The sequence below is a fragment of the Eublepharis macularius genome, chromosome 17, assembly GCF_028583425.1.
Source record: "Eublepharis macularius isolate TG4126 chromosome 17, MPM_Emac_v1.0, whole genome shotgun sequence".
Lineage (NCBI taxonomy): Eukaryota > Metazoa > Chordata > Lepidosauria > Squamata > Eublepharidae > Eublepharis > Eublepharis macularius.
Window position 1 is genome coordinate 12,296,217 of NC_072806.1, and position 16,510 is coordinate 12,312,726.

General features: G+C 43.4%; 1 protein-coding gene across 1 annotated transcript; it reads left to right on the plus strand.

The window, feature by feature from the left end:
* Positions 1 to 7,588: 7,588 nt before the first annotated feature.
* LOC129344877 (arylacetamide deacetylase-like 4) lies at positions 7,589 to 16,031 on the plus strand. The gene is made up of 5 exons (XM_055001789.1): positions 7,589 to 7,694; positions 8,690 to 8,814; positions 10,319 to 10,535; positions 13,977 to 14,040; positions 15,257 to 16,031. The coding sequence occupies exons 1-5, from the start codon at positions 7,589 to 7,591 to the stop codon at positions 16,029 to 16,031; spliced, it is 1,287 nt and encodes a 428-aa protein (XP_054857764.1).
* Positions 16,032 to 16,510: the final 479 nt, after the last annotated feature.

A 16,510-nucleotide genomic window follows, 5' to 3' on the forward strand; every position in this document is an offset into this window, starting at 1 on the left:
GGAGATGAGTAAGCAGAAATTTCACTTACTATTTCTTTTGATAGAAGGTCGTCAATACGGAGCTGCTTAGCTGATTCTGAAGGAGAGTAGAAATCTAGAGGTCTGCTTCTTTCTTTCATCTCTATTGATGGATCAAAGCTTGTTGGAGGAGGCGTAGTTAGGTTGCTCACGATGCTTCCAAGGTTACAGCTCCTGTGTTGTCAGAAGTCAGGCATACAGCCAATAATTAAATATGGAGATTGACTTGTTCTTCCAATTATCCCAAATAGAGCCAATTTGAACTCTCTAAAGGAGTTAAGATCTGGAATTAAACTCTGTATAAACAATAAACCGTAGAGCTACTTAGAGGAGATGCTATCTTGCCACCATCTTCCTGTAACACATCACAATAAACAATCATAAAAGGCCATCATAAAAGGCAGTAATAGATCTTTCACCAATTTATGGAATATACCTAAAACCTAACTTAGAGTCCATTTTACAGCCAATAGCTACCTTTGGGGGTGGAATAGAAAACGAAGAAATTTTGCAACTTATGGTAGATCTGTACTGTAACTCAAGCTAAAGAGTACAGTCATTGGAAATGACATCTCTATTGGATGGAGAGCAGGTTATAGCCGGATATGTGTTTCCCACTGAAAGGAATGGACATGAATAAAGAACAGAGTAAGGGAAACAGAGATGTCTAATAATTTTAGGATCAAGAGGGCATTTTTATAAATTGAACAGAATTGTAGCTATTGTTTGGGAATTCTTAGGGAGTTTTCACTGCATTTTTCATTATATTTATAACAATGATAATAATAACAACATTCGATTCGTATACCGCCCTTCAGGACAAATTAACGCCCACTCAGAGTGGTCTACAAAGTAGGTCATTATTATCCCCGCAACAAGCAGGAGAGCCACAAGGATTTGTGTGGGGGGTGTATCTCATTTCCCCTTCCTCCACTACTTCTTCTTTCCCATGACTGAAACCCCTCCCCATAGGACCTCCTCCTTTCCTGTTTACTTCTCTCATTCCCATCCACCAACAAACCTACTTTTATCTGCCCTCCTGTCTTCGGATTTAGGGGTATGCATTTTGAAATTCCTGAGCCAAAAATATACATGGAAATCTCTGTTTCACTTGATTCTCTGTAGTGGTAGCAGAAATCCTGGATTCTTAGAGCAGAGCCACAAGTGACAAAAGGCACAGGTTGGACACTTGCCAGCTTCCCTCAAGTTTTGATGGGAAATGTAGGCAGCTTGGCGGAATGTTGGACAAGTGACAATTGAAAAGTCCATTGGACAGCAGTCAGAGAGCCAAGCTGCAAGACCAGGATGCCTACATTTCCCATCAAAACTTGAGGGAAGCAGACAAGTGTCCAATCTGTGCCTTTTGTCATTTGTGGTTCTGCTCTCAGGCATTACAAAAAAATCTCCTAAAAAATCCATGTTTTTTTTGTGTTCTAGTGTTTACCCATAGTGGCAGCAGGTGTTTCATTTTTTTTAGATTATCTTGATTTCCCACGCAATGTCATTGTTCCCTTCCAATCGGTTCCTGGGAAGGAATCAAGAGGTAAAAGCTTTGGAGGCAAGTCCCTGAGAAGGAATTTCCATGGAGGAGTCTGTGCCGAGTGGTGAGTTCTTGGGCGACTCCACACGAATTTCCAGATTTATACAAATAACTTCCCACTGGGGGTATTTTAGGATCTGGAAAAGTTGGGGGTGTCAAGAGCCCTCTCCTCCACCCATGCTGCCCCTTATCAGCAAAGTCAGCCTCTATGGCATTTCAAGTGAAATTCTTGGAGCTAAGGTATGACTCTGATCAAAGAAGTGAACCCAGAGACAACTCATAAACAAATATATTATGTAGCTTAGCCCTTAGACTCCACACCCTAGCCCTTAACCACCTCCACCTCCTTCTCCATGAATTCTTTAAACAGTAGTAGTCATAGTAGTCATAGTAGTTGTCGTAGTAGTAGAAGTTGTCATCATCATTGTAGTAGCCAGTTTGCTGTAATGGTTTGGGGCCTGTTTGGTGTATTTCCCTGTATTTCCCTTCCCCTTCCTGCTGCTCTGTAAATGCTAAACTTTAAGCTGCCAAGACACCTACACTTCCCAACAAACCTTGAGGTAAGAGAACAAGTTTAGCATTTACAGAGCAGCAGGAAGGGGAAGGGAAATACAGGCGCCTGTATTTCCCTTCCTGCTGCTCTGTAAATGCTAAACTTTAAGCTTCCAGGACGCCTACGGATCCCGGCAAACCTTGAGGTAAGAGAACACGTGCTGAACCTGGGTATTTCTTCTCGTGTGTTTTGGCTCTAAGAGTGGCAGGACTCTAATTTGGATAGCCAGGTTTGATTCTCCACTCCTCTGCTTGAAGCCAGCTGGGTGACCTTGGGTCAGTCAGAGCTCTCTCAGCCCCACCTATCTCTGTCCAAAAGAGCAGTATATAAACACAAGATGATGATGATGATCATCATCATCATCATTAGTAGTAATAGTAATAATAATAGTAGCAATTACTAATTAAGGCATCCCTACAGTAGATACCCAGTGTGAAGATATGCATGTAAGATACGCATGCATCTAATAGTGATTGTTTCATCATATGCAATCACACGTACACACAATTTTTTTTGAGAAATTTGAACTATTTTCAAAGATTTCAGGGAAGGGGAGGGGGAAGGGAGGTTTTCTGCAAAGGAAGCCTTCCTTTCTTTGCGAAAGGAAACAATGGACCACAACAAGGAAGGATGGCAAATGCAGTGTTTCAGTGGAAAGGTTAAAAAGAAATGATTATAAGTCCTTCACTGTAAGATTACATTTTAAAAAGATGCAAACTAGATTTTTTTAAACACCAGTGGGTGATCATTGCCTGTCAGGCTTCTTCATAGCTGCCCCCGCTGCTATAGAAATTAGTGGAAAGAAATGCACCTGCATTGAAAGGCACCTACTTTTGGGGACTGTAAGATCAAACCTCTTTGTCCATTCTTGAAATTAAGGGGGTCTTTAAATGAAAGAGAGATTATGTTCTCTGAAAATTTGGAGCTGCTATCTTCACAAACAGCTGCCCCAGACTCTCAAATAGGTTCCCCATTGAAAACATTTTGAGAAGCCAAAAAAACTCATGGATTTATATTATGAACCACCAGGGTTGCCAGGTGTCTGGTTTTCACCCAGACAGTCCAGTATTTTGCGAGATTGTCTGGGGAACAAATTCCCAAATACCGTACACCTGGCTAGCCACTCTGTCATTGATTATCCAGCCAAGCTGCCCAGTGTCCTGTGGTTGTGCAGAGTTACCTCCAGGCTAGAGAGGTGGCTTGCCAGCCCTGGAGCCCAGTCGTCCTCCTGTGGCTGTGTCGCACTGTCCAGAAATGGCCAACCAGCCAGACCAGGCACTCAAAGTAACCACTTGTGGGGGGTTGGCGAGGTAAATCATCAAACAAGTTCCAACACAGTGTTTGATTTCTTCTCCGTTTTTCTTCTCTCTGCCTCATTTCCCTTTCCCCTCATTATTCTTGAACACATCAACACAGAAAGCTGACTTTTATTGAATCAGACCATCAGTCCATCAAGGTTGGTATGGTCTACTCAGACTGGCAAAAGCTCTCCAGGATCTCAGGTAGAGGTCTTTCACATCACCTACTGCCTGGTCCTTTTTAATTGGAGATGTCTGGAATTGAACCTATGACTCTTCTGTATGCAAAGCTGATACTCTACCACTGAGCCACAGTCCCCTCCCCTGGTATCCACAATCTTTTCTTTCTTCTTATATCTGACTATGAGCAGAACCACAAGTGACAAAAGGCACAGATTGGACACTTGTCTGCTTCCCTCAAGTTTTGATGGGAAATGTAGGCATCCTGGTCTTGCAGCTTGGCTCTCCGACTGCTGTCCAATGGACTTTTCAACTGTCACTTGTCCAACATTCCGCCAAGCTGCCTACATTTCCCATCAAAACTTGAGGGAAGCTGACAAGTGTCCAATCTGTGCCTTTTGTCACTTGTGGTTCTGCTTTTAGTCTAGCGGCTTATTTTTGAAGACTTATGCTTGTATTATTGTCATTTTTCTGCATTTCCTCTATGGAGTGGGTGAAGGCACTCATAAAGACTGTGTGAGATCCGGAAGCCATTTCCATCATTTTTTGATCTTTTTCTGAGAAGACCAGTGCACACCCTATATGTACTTTTTAGTATGTAAACATTTTAGTACTTCAAAGCGGTGAGAAGTCTTTCCTGGAGCGCCGTAGGCTTACCACAGAACTAACTGAATGGGTTATTGGGTTGAAAACATGTCAGTCAAAGTGGTTTTGTGTCATGCACGTGTGCTTTACCATAGACATACAGAGTTAATTAGGGTGCCCCGTCATGGAACTTCGATGCTGCGCCAGAAACATCCAGCCACAGTAATCATGTGGCAGCCTATGTCTTGGTGCACCTTTCCAAAATGCACCGTAGACAGTTGTTGATGATAACTATGAAAAAAACCAACAAACATTATTATTATCATACATCTGAAACTGCTAAGTGTTGACCAAACAATTTAAAAGGTTCAGCCCTGGTATATATTCTCTGCCATGTGATTTGTCGCATGGGCAGCATACCATCATTGTATGATTTGCCTATATCATGGTACTAAAATTTGGGGAACCACTACTGGAGTACCCTAAATGGAAAATGGATATAGTGATGGTTAGCCATGGGAGAAATAGTTGGGAGGATGATAACAAGGGCTTTTTGTGCTCAGGATTCCTCTTGGCCCCAGTTTTTATAATCAAAAGAAGGGAATTGTTGGAGAACAGTGCAAAAATTTTTGGAATGATTGAAATCCATTTTTGCACAGGATGAAGATTTTTATGTAAGACAATCTGCATCATTAGATAATAATAAAAGTCAGTGTGGTGAAGTTGTTAGTTTCAGAATAGATGTGGGAGGTTCAAATTCTCACTCTGTCATGGAAGATCTCAAGACAATCTGCATCATTAAATAATGATAATTCTGTTATCTATAGCTATAGCTATACCTATATCTAATATACATACTATCTTACTATATAAAAGACAAGCTGTATTGGCGATGACTCACTTTTTATCCCGATGCAGGCGTGTTGCCGATGATTCTGACCACTCCCCTCTCAAGGTCCCATAGTGGCCACGGATGTAGCAGGGAGGCCCAGAGCACCAGAGCAGCCCTCACAAGGCCCTGCAGTGACCACGGAGGTGGTGGAGAGGCCTGGCATGGCAGCATGGCCTTCACAAGGCCCTGCAGAGGCTGCAGAGGTGGCAAGGAGACTTGGCATGTTGGCACAGCCCTGACAAGGCCCCACAGTGGATACGAGCTCCTCCCCACACCTCCCCTCAGACCTCCTGCTCTGGCCTCCAGACCCCTGTGAGGCATCTATTTGCTGCCAGGAGGGGGCTCGTCAAATCCATTTTCTAGAGCCCGTTGTATTTGTTCACACAACAGGCTTGGTTGCTAGTATATGTGTGTGTGTGTGGATAGATAGATAGATAGATAGATAGATAGATAGATAGATAGATAGATAGATAGATAGATAGATAGAGACAGAGACAGAGATAGAGATTTATAAATACATACATATATATATTTGTATGTGTGTACATGTATATACCTGTATCTAATATGCATACTATAGATATATATTTACACACACACAGAGTTTAATGTTACCATCCTCCCCATAACATTTGTGTGATAATGATACACTATTTAACAATTCAGTATTTTCAGCATTATAAAATTTAATTCAACATCCAACTGTGCTCTAGCCCTGCTATGGTTGCTGAGAGGGTTTCTGTCAAAATAACATGTTTTCTTTTCTTTACTAAAAAAATCCATTTTTCTCCTTTAATTTTTTTTTCTTTTACTCCTCATATGCCATCTACCATAATACATGTGGTAAGGTTAGCTTAGGGATCCCATTCCCCCGGTGGGGGGGGAGAGATACCCCACTCCCACCTTTCACCTCCTTGTCACCGCTTACCTGGCCAGGGGGGGGGGGTAAAGGCAGAGAACGGGCCTCCCAGGTATGGTCCCAGGACTGCTGTAACAATGTCACTGACATCAGCATGCCGCTTTGAGAGAGCACATATGCCCCTGTAATGATTTCAAGAAATGGGTGCATGTGTCTTTAAATGTTTGGTGAGATAGGTGAAGAGTGGGGGTGAAAGAGAGAGATGAGTGAGTGATATGATTGGTTGATGACAGAGAGTGGGCGGAGTGAAGGCAGTTTTCAGACTGAGGGAGAGAAAAAGATTCAGTTAGGGCAAGAGAGGCGAGCTGTGTGCAGCCTGAGTGTGTTCATGTATTTGTGAGGGAAAGGCAACCTGAGTGGAAGCCTGAACTGAGTGTGTCTGGGAGACTATATATTTATTCTATTTGAAGCAGGCAAACTGTGTGTGCTCCTGAGAGAGAAAGAATTGAGAGTGAAAAGAAAACAGGCTAGCTGTGTGCTGTCTGAGGAGTTCTCTGTGAGAGAAATATAGAGCCTAGAGAAAGAGGCTAACTGTGTGTGAAGCTTTACAAGAGATCTGTGTGAATGAGTTTGGATGAAGCAACTAGAAGAACTAAGAACTACTTTTATGTAACCAATACGCTTCTTAAAAAATAAACTTTTATTTTGTTTTGTTATATCCCAGAGTAGCAGTCATTGGAATCTCCCATTCCTATCCTCATGGCCACATAGAACCACGAAGGAGCCTGACGCATAAACACGTTACCAAAGGGAAAACTTAAATAAAATATATTGGAATTTAATATTCCTGGTGGCAGCTAACTACCCAGAGGGTGTGAAGGGAAAGATTAAAGCAAAATCCACCCTAAAGAAAGTGAAGATCATAACAGCCCCCTCCCAGCCTTGTGCAATAACATAACTTCCTGGAAGTGACATCATCGTGCCAGAGTGCAAGGAGAGTCCCTGAGCACTGAGAAGGTAAGTACTGGGCCCCCCCTTTCCCGTCAGGGGACCTGGCAACCCTAGGTTAGTTCCAGAGGAGGATTTCCATGGATAAAAAAGGGGAAATGCTGAAATAACATTAATAATAACATTTAATTTATATACCGTCCTTCAGGACAACTTAACGCCCACTCAGAGAGGTTTACAACGTGTGTTTTTATTATCCCCATGACAATAACCCTATGAGGTGGGGGGTTGAGAGAGCTCTGAAAGAGGTGTGACTGACCCAAGGTTGCCCAGCTGACTTCAAGTGGAGGAGTGGGGAATCAAACCTGGTTCACCGGATTAGAGTCCCGCTGCTCTTAACCACTACACCAAACTGCTGTAGTGTGATTGAGTATGATTCACATTTGAGAGCATCTTAAAGAACAATGAGATTTCTAGGATATGAGCTGTCAAAAGTCAGAGATCCCTTCGTCAGATATCTGACAAAGTTCCTGATGAAGGGAGTTCAGATTTTCAAAAGCTCATGCCTTGAAAATCTAGCTGATGTTTAAGGTGCTACTGAGCCCACATCTTGCTCTTTACTACAGACCAACACAGCTACTCACCTGAAGCAGAATTTATGATGAAGTTTAGCACTGCCTGGGTTTGGGAAGGAAATGGCCTTGGCCACTGACAGATGTCCTTTGACGGAATAGTGACAGGGGAGTGCATCTGTGTTGATTCTTCCGAACATCTTAGCGTCTTTTGGCACCATCAACCAGCGTATCCTCCTGAAGAAGCTGGTTGAGCTGGGAGTCGGGGCGTTGTACCTCACTGTGCCCACTTCTACTTGACAACTGATTCCAGAAGGTTATACCAAAAGACTGAAAATCAATTGTGCAGTGCACAGGGTGGGGGAAACCATATTGGGAAGCTATGCCATCCACTCAAAGATAATGAGACGGAGGCAGGGTGCCTCTTCTCCCCGCACAGATTGGGGAAGAATTTGAGCCTTACCGACTTCAGAGGGACCAGCTGAGTGCTTGGGGGTTAGTGTGGGGGAGATGCCGCGGGGACTCCTCCTCTGCAGCGGCAATGTCTCCTCCCACCTGCTTACCGCAACCGGGTCTTTCCCCACCCATTTCATTCGTGGGAACTTGATGACTCTCTTGCTCTCAAACCTGCTTACTTGCTGCACGAGGGCTTCACCTGGTGGCTCACACTCACTGCTCATAGCAATGCCAGCTCACGTCCGCCCCACTGAAGGCCCCATCTTGGACTTTTGCCCAGAGGCCTTGACCCCCCCCCCCTCCACCTTTCTATTATATGTCTAAAATATGCCTGAATATTTTACATACTTTTGCATCTGATGAAGAAAGACATGACTCATAAAAACTTATGATGGAATAAATTCTGTTAGTCCTCTAGGTGCCCCTGTTTTTTTATTAAATAAACTGTGGTGCCACACCTTCCCAAATCATCCTTTTAATCGCAGTGTTTAATTCATCTCGGTGGCAGGGAAATTATACGACAAAAAACACACTCAAATTAAACTTATTATGACTACTATTTTGAAAGCAATTTTCCCATTCTTATTGCCTATCTAAACATGCAGTGAAGAACCAATCATGAGATATTTCCTTTTGTAAGGGAAGCTGCTAAATTCTTTAATTGCTTGCAAATTCTGCTGTGTTTGACAGCAAAGCGGCAGGTAGTTCCTCAGCTGGAAACATCTGAACAATGGACCCAGCTTGCTGGTGCTTTCTCACACAGATCCTATGTTCTTGGCTTGCTGCAGCTTTATTACTGTTCCTGTCATGGGTGTTATATTGTCATTGCTGTGAATGTGAAGTCCCTCCTGATGTCTGCGAGCCTCTAAAGGTGCGGTTCCTTCACATTATGCTGCTCATGCTTTTTGGCACGGTAAGTTATCTTGACTTGGATTAATATTAACTTTGGAAGGTGACAGGCAGCAGCCGGAGAGTTTCTGTACTGTATTTATTACTGTTAAAAAGCAGTTTTAGATTCTTACAGTGTTTTAATGTTTTTACGTATAATTGTATGAAGTCAGGTTTTACTGTGTTTTAAATGATGCGAACCACCCTGAGCCCACCTGGCAGGAAGGGCGGAATAGAATTCTAATAATAAATTAAAAGAAATAAAATAAATAAAAATGTACATGAGACATCTTACATGAGGATGCTGAAGTGTAAAGAGACGCAATGTTAGCCGGGAAGCCAAGTTTAAAAAGACAGAGCCAAAGGCTCTATCAGTTTCACCTCTCTACACAGAGCTGGCAGAGATTGGTCTTCAGGAGGTTTGTTAATTTCATCTTCACCTCCTCAAAGGCTCTGTCAATTTCACCTCTTCCTCTGGGAGGCAAAGATCAAGTTAACAAACCCTCTAAGGAGTGATCTCTGTGGGCTCTGTCTAGAGAGGTGAAACTGACAGAGCTTTTGGCTCTTTCTTTTTAAACTACGTGTCCTGGCTAACATTGTGTCTCCCTATACATGAGCGTCCTCATATAAGATGTCTTGTATAAAGAGACTCATAGTGTGGCCTTTAAAGAGTCACTGAAGGTCTGCAATACAGGTCTATCTATTACGTTAATTGTCCTACTATGGATTCGAAGGCTTTCATGAATAGCACAGTCAGTTCTTGCTCTGCTTCCTGAACAACGTTGTTCCTACCCAGAATTCTCAGGCCATTAATTTCTTCCTAAGAGGTTGAACAACACCATTGTCTCCTGTGGGCTGCCATCAGGGTGGCTGGGGTGAAACTTAGAGAGCAGGAAAAGTCTGTTGTTTTGGCCCTGATTTTGCAAAGTGAGTTTGGAAACTGGTAGGCTTACCATCCCCTACCGCAGGGAGTGGGATCCCCTTTCCCCCCTTGCCTTACTTGGCCGGCAGGGGAGGGGGACATAGGGGTGGGGAGAATTGTATGCACGTGTCCCCCCCCCCTCCCAAGGAATCCTGGTCTGTGCTGGGTGAAAACTGGCCCTTTGGAAGCAGTTTTCAGTTTGAGAATAGACACACGCACTGCGGCTGCTTCCTTTGCCCTGTTGGAAATGAGTGGGACAGTCTCCCTCCTCCCTCCTGTTCATTTTCCAAAAAGGTGAAGGAAGGAGCCAAAGCCGGTGTGAACTCACTGTGATTCCTCTGTGGAGGGGAAGTGCGGGAGTGTGGGTGTGCCTAGAGAGCACACAGAAGGTAAGTGCCCTGCTGTCACCTGCCCCCCACCCCCTGCACCCCCGCTTCTGCCTCTAAGGCCCCTGGCAACCCTAGAAACTGGTGAATTGTGACGGCCTATGGCTACAGACAATAAACTCTTTTTATCTTTGAACCCTAGAAACTGTACGTATATAATTCTCTATTTTTTTTGTTTCTATTTTTTCCCTCTTTCTCTTTCACACCCTCATTGCAAAAAGGATTACATCCTTTGGAAGTTGGGTCTTAGCGAATGGCTGACATTAGTGAACTGGGTATTTGATGGAATTCCTCCCTCTGATGATCCAGACCTGTCAATCCAGAACAAATACTTTGATGGGGTCCAAGTGAGGATTTATCAGCCCAAAAGGCAATCTGAAGTTCAGCGGAGAGGAATAGTGTACTTCCATGGAGGATGCGGAATCTTCACAGGCGTCGGTAACAAAACGTTTTTCTCCCTGATTTTTTTGGAGCAGGGACTTTTTTGATTTAATGTATTGTATGTATGTATTGGTTTATTATTACAGCAAAAGCCAGTAAAACAAGACAATTCTTATAGGGGATAAATGGTCACATCAATAATAATAATAATAATAATAATAATAATAATAATCGATTTATATACTGCCCTTCAGGATGACTTAACACCCACTCAGAGTGGTTTACAAAGTATGTTATCACTATCCCTACAACAAAACACCCTGTGAGGTGGATGGGGCTGAGAGAGCTAGAAGCGGTGACTGACCCAAGGTCACCAAGCTGGCTTCAAGTGGAGAAGTGGGGAATCAAACCCGACTCTCCAGATTAGAGTCTTGCGCTCTTAACCACTACACCGAACTGGCTCTCCAGCAATAAGCGAAACCTAGCAATAAACAGCAGGAATAGAATTTAATGTATTTCATTTTGTATTGATGTAAATATCCAAGTTTTTCCCTGAAGAAACTCAAGGTGGCTCACGCCAACTAAAAACAAAGATAATATAAGTTGTTTAGGTGGAGCAATAAGGAAAGTTAAATCCAAGTGTGAACAAGTCGGTTTCAGAGAACAGTTCTTCAAATGACTCCTTAGAGCGAGCCTGTTATTTCATCAGAGGATTAGTGAAAATGGAGGGGAATATGCCTGGTCTGACAGGGCTACTGTGGGTGGGGGGAGGACCTCTTCTGAGGGTCCTAGTTGCCCAGGGGTCCCAAGAACCTAAGGAAGGCTTTTCTAATGTCCAACTATAAACTCCACAGTCTGCTATGTCTATTCCCCATTTAAAATCATTCATACTCGTGGTGATCACTACAGTCACTGGCAGCGAACCCCACAATTTAATTACTCTTTTTGTCCAGAAATACTTCCTTTGCCCTAAATCTATTGACCATCATGTTGATTGTTGAGGGCAAAAATACACAAGACTTTTAAAACAAGTTGGGTCTGGGGTCCTGGATCCAACTCACTTTCTCTGTCAACCACACAGCAGCTGCGGGGAAAGTCCATTTCAAATTCTGTTGGCACCCGATTTGGTTCAGGACTGTGGCAAAGGGAGAGGGGATACCACCTCCACCCTTCCTATTTTCCCAAGTCAAAATGGCCCTGAGTGGAGTCATTTTCCCTTTTTTACAATGGCATGATTCCTGCCCATGCACAGATTTAAACTAACATTCCACACAGTGGTTATTGTGGATTTTCCAGGCTGTATAGCCGTGGTCTTGGCATTGTAGTTCCTGACGTTTCGCCAGCAGCTGTGGCTGGCATCTTCAGAGGTGTAGCACTGAGAGATCTCTGTCTTTTGGTGCTACACCTCTGAAGATGCCAGCCACAGCTGCTGGTGAAACGTCAGGAACTACAATGCCAAGACCATGGCTATACAGCCCAGAAAATCCACAACAACCATCGTTCTCCAGCTGCGAAAGCCTTCGACAATATTCCTCACAGTGGCTGTGAAGAAAGCTTGTCAGATCTGGGCTACTGGAAACTGACACATTAAAAATGTTTTGTGTAGTTTCTCCCTCAGTTCTAGTGTTATGGGAGCAGGAGAAAAAGCATTTTCTATCCACGTACTCCATCACAGGCATAATTTTATAAACCATATTAATTTTCCCTTTCTATCATGAACCCTGCTTAATAATCTTCTTTTCTGATGTCAAAAGTTCCAGACTCTTTAGCCTTTCCTCGTAGGAAAGATGTTCCAGTCTCCTCATCATTTTCTTCATTTCTCCCCAGTTCTGAAATAGTCTTTTTTTGATTTAGTGACCAGAAATGTGCACAGTATTTCAATTTAGGAAACACAATAGAATAGATCTATACAGGGACATTTCAATATTGGCTGTTTTATTTTCAGTTCTTTTTGCTAAATCTCCCCAAAACTGAATTTGAGTTGACATTTTCATTGAGCTATCCCAAGATCTCTTTACCTTTTAATCTTGGCCAATTCAGACTCCATCATTATATATTTAAAATTTTAAAATTTAAAATTTAAAAATCCCCAAGCCGGTGTGGATCACTTCACATTTAGCAACACTGAACTTCCCTTAACACGTTATGTAGAGAATTTAGAATTTAAAGGAGCCCTCTTGGAGCTGTTCAAAATCCACCTTAATTTCCATCATCCTAAGTAATCCACCAGTTTTGGTCACTACATTGGTGGTGGTGGATAGTGCCCTCAAGTCACAGGGGACTTATGGTGACTCCCAGTGGGGTTATCATTGCAAGAGACTAACAGAGGTGGTTTGCCATTGCCTGCCTCTGCAACCCTGCTCTTTGTTGGAGGTCTCTCCCATCCAATTACTAACCAAAACCAACCCTGCTTGGCTTCTGAGATTTGATGAGATCAGGCTCACCTGGGCTATCTAGGTCAGGGTGGCTGTTCTACCCGCAATGGCCCAACAGTTGTGAACAATTTAAATAGCACCAGTTGGAATACCAATTTTTTGTGGGTTCTCACTGCAAACTTCCCTTCATTGCAAATAATTTATTTACTTAAATTTATTCCTATTCTCTCCTATTCCCAGTTGCTTTAATGGCTAGATCTTCCGTGCTTTCCTCAAATGGAAATGCAGGATTTGAGTCCAGTTGGTATCTTAGAGACCAAAAATATTTTAAAGGTATAAGCTTTCAAGAGTCATAGCTCCCTTCTTCAGGGTTTAAATCCAGTGGCACCTTAGAGATCAACAACATTTTTAGTATATAAGCTTTCATGAGTCAGAGCTCCCTTCTTCAGGGTTTGAGTCCAGTGGCACCTTAGCTCATGTGATCTTTTTTAATAAAATGTTTGGGCTCAACTTAGGCAGTGCAAATTGAGATCAAGGGAATCTTTGTCTGAAATCTCAGCAGCTTTGTTTGCAAGAAAAAGCTTTAAGAAAGAAACAGGCTGTGATCTGATACCTCAGAGAGCCCAGGGGTGGCTCTGGAAAGCATTGTTAAGAGCCAGGGAACTCCCATTCAAAGATTCAGGCAGACATCCAGCTCTGCTGAAGTCATACTTAACTATTAGAGGATAGTAGATGGAGAGGGGAGGGATCTCAACAAAATGCAAACAGGAGAGGGAAGGCATACTGAAATAGGTGGGCACAATTTTAACCTAGCTAGACTGATCTCATCAGATCTCAGGACTTAAGCAGGTTCATCCTTAGTTCGTACTTGGATGGGAGACCACCAAGGAAGTCTCAGATGACTACATAGATACAGGCAATGGCAAATCCTCTGTTCATCTCTTCCCTTGAAAAGTCCGTAGAGTCACCATAAATTGGCTGCAACTTGATGGCACTTTCCTGCAACAAGTTCACTCAGAGCCAAGCTACAAGTGACGCCTGGCACAGGTTGGACACTTGTCAGCTTCCCTCAAGTTTTGATTGATATGCATGAACAACTCTCACTGAAACTATTCCTTTCCAGACACCTATGAAAGACTGTGCCGCTATATTGCCAGAGAAAGCGATTCTGTCCTCGTATCTGTTGGGTAAGTGAATGATTCTCACCCCTTAAATGGAAGAACTGTAACCGAAACATTAAGATTACATCGATCAGTTGGTTGATCCTTTAGAACTAACTACCCCGACATTTTTTGATTGCTTAAACAGATGAGGCTATCAAGTAGCACATGGTCAAAACAAAGATTGTCAGCAATGAAAGTGAATAAATCCTGTGCAAGATCAGCCTCTGTAATGGGCAGGGAGCAGGAAACCTCTGGATTGAGAAGATTCAAAGAGAAATAAAAAGTGTGAAGCATAAGAAGTGGTACATGTAAAAAAGGAAGTCTCAATTAACCATGAATAAATACTTGTCATTGAAATGGGCTCACCGGTAGGTGAAACTGTAGCCTGGAGGTGAGGCTGGGGTGGAGGGCAAAAGCCATGTCAGAGTGAGGGGGCTGCTGGGCAGAGTGAAAGGGAAGTGCAGGAAGGACCTGGCTGCTAACAACAACACAAAACAACAACAACAACAACAACAACAACAGTGTGCTTATATAACGCCCTTCTGGACAGATCATTGCCCACTCAGAGCAGTGAATAAAGTCACCATTGTTATCCTTACAGTACAGCTGGGGAGCTAGGAGTGCTTCCCAAAAGCCACCTACTGAGCTCATGGCAGTTGTGGGAGTCAAATTGGCAGAGTGCTAATGCACAACCCAGCCACTTAATCACTGTGCTACAGTAGCTCTCCTATCCAGCAGGACCTCATGGTCAGTCCCATCATGTCTTCATTGGGTGGCAGAAGAGATGGATGGTTTTTCCTTCCCTCCCTCCCTTGTTGTCAGCTGTGGCTGTGAGTTGCTTATCAAAACTTTATGGCAGTTTTTGAGGCATTGGACCACATCCACTGGTGTGAGTCCTGCTGACAGGGTGGAGGTCCTCTTAAGGAATCTGGGGGAAGACAAAGGATATGCAACCTGGGTAGCAGGGACCACCTGGGCTTCACCTTGGTGGGGGTACCCCCTTGCCATCCGGTGGTGCCCAGCGGGCATGCTTGGAGAAATGTCCATCGAATGGCACGGGGTCATTCAGTGCAGTGGATCCCTGCTCTATGCCTTGCCAATGCTCCAATGTTACTTTCTTCTTAAGAAGAATCTTCAATAAACTCAGGGCATAGTTAATATGATATTTGAATATGTAAAATGGTCTATTGAACAAATGAGACACCATTCGAACTTAACATCGTGACTTTGGTATTTACAGGTATCGTCTTGCTCCAAAGAGCCCTTATCCAACACAGTTCAATGAATGTCATGATGCTACGGTTCACTTTATGAAGAATGCAGAGAACTATGGGGTAGACCCTGCTCGTATAATACTTTGTGGGGACAGTTTTGGTGGGTTGGTGACGGCTTACCTCTGCCAAGAGCTGAAAAACAGAACGGATCTCCCCAAAATCCATGCTCAGGTGCTGCTCTATCCGTTTCTCCAAGCACTGGACTGTACTTTACCTTCTTATCAGCAAAATGCTCTTTTCCCTCTGCTAGGTCGGAAAGATTTGTTGAGATTCGCTGCACAATATCTTGATAGATCAGCATCAATTATTGACATGGCTATTGGTGGAAATCTGGTCCCTGAAAACATTCAAATGAAACACAGGGGGTGGGTACATTCTGAAAACATCCCGTATGAGTTTAGAATCAGAAACCACAATCCAGCCAAGCCTGCTTCTCCCAAAAACAATTTATTCAATTTGATTAATGAAGTGCTTGACCGAAAAATTTCCCCACTTCTGGCTGATGATTCCTTTTTACAAGGTCTTCCCGAGACTTTCATCTTAACTTGTGAATATGATGTGCTGAGGGACGACGGCTTGTTGTATAAGAAACGACTGGAAGACAACGGCGTCCCGGTATCATGGTACCACCTTGAAGATGGATTTCATGGTGCCCTAGTTATGCTTGATCACTGGCTCGTCACTTTTACCTGTACTAAAACTGGAGTAGACAGTGTCGTCGCTTATATCCGAGGTCTGTAGATTCAAACGTGTTCTTGGTCGTCCCTTGGTCGTTCATTTGGAGAAAGCACGAGAAAGCTCAAGTTCCATTCATGGCTCCATAAACCAGCAATGCCCTTCTGCTTTTCTGATAAGGCAAGAGGTGTTACTGGCCAAGCTGAGCCAGGGGCTCTCCAATGGGGATGCCTGAAGGAAATCTTTCTAAGTCGTCTCTACGTTCTTCTCTGCTGACCCACTAAGGTAGGGCTAACTAACCGCTTTTGTATAACATGGGATTAGCTGGGCATTTGTTGGGGCTAGGGTTGCAAGTTACATTATTTCTGAAATATACGCAATGCTGGGAAATAAACTAAAATTCTGCCATTTGCTGTTGCTTTCTGCGTCATCCTTGAGACTATAATGGCTGCTGGTTTGTCTGGGTTGGCGTTGTTTTGTGTGCGCAGAATTTCAGAAAGTACAACCGCACTTGCAATTCAAAGGAGAAGAAAACATCACCCTTG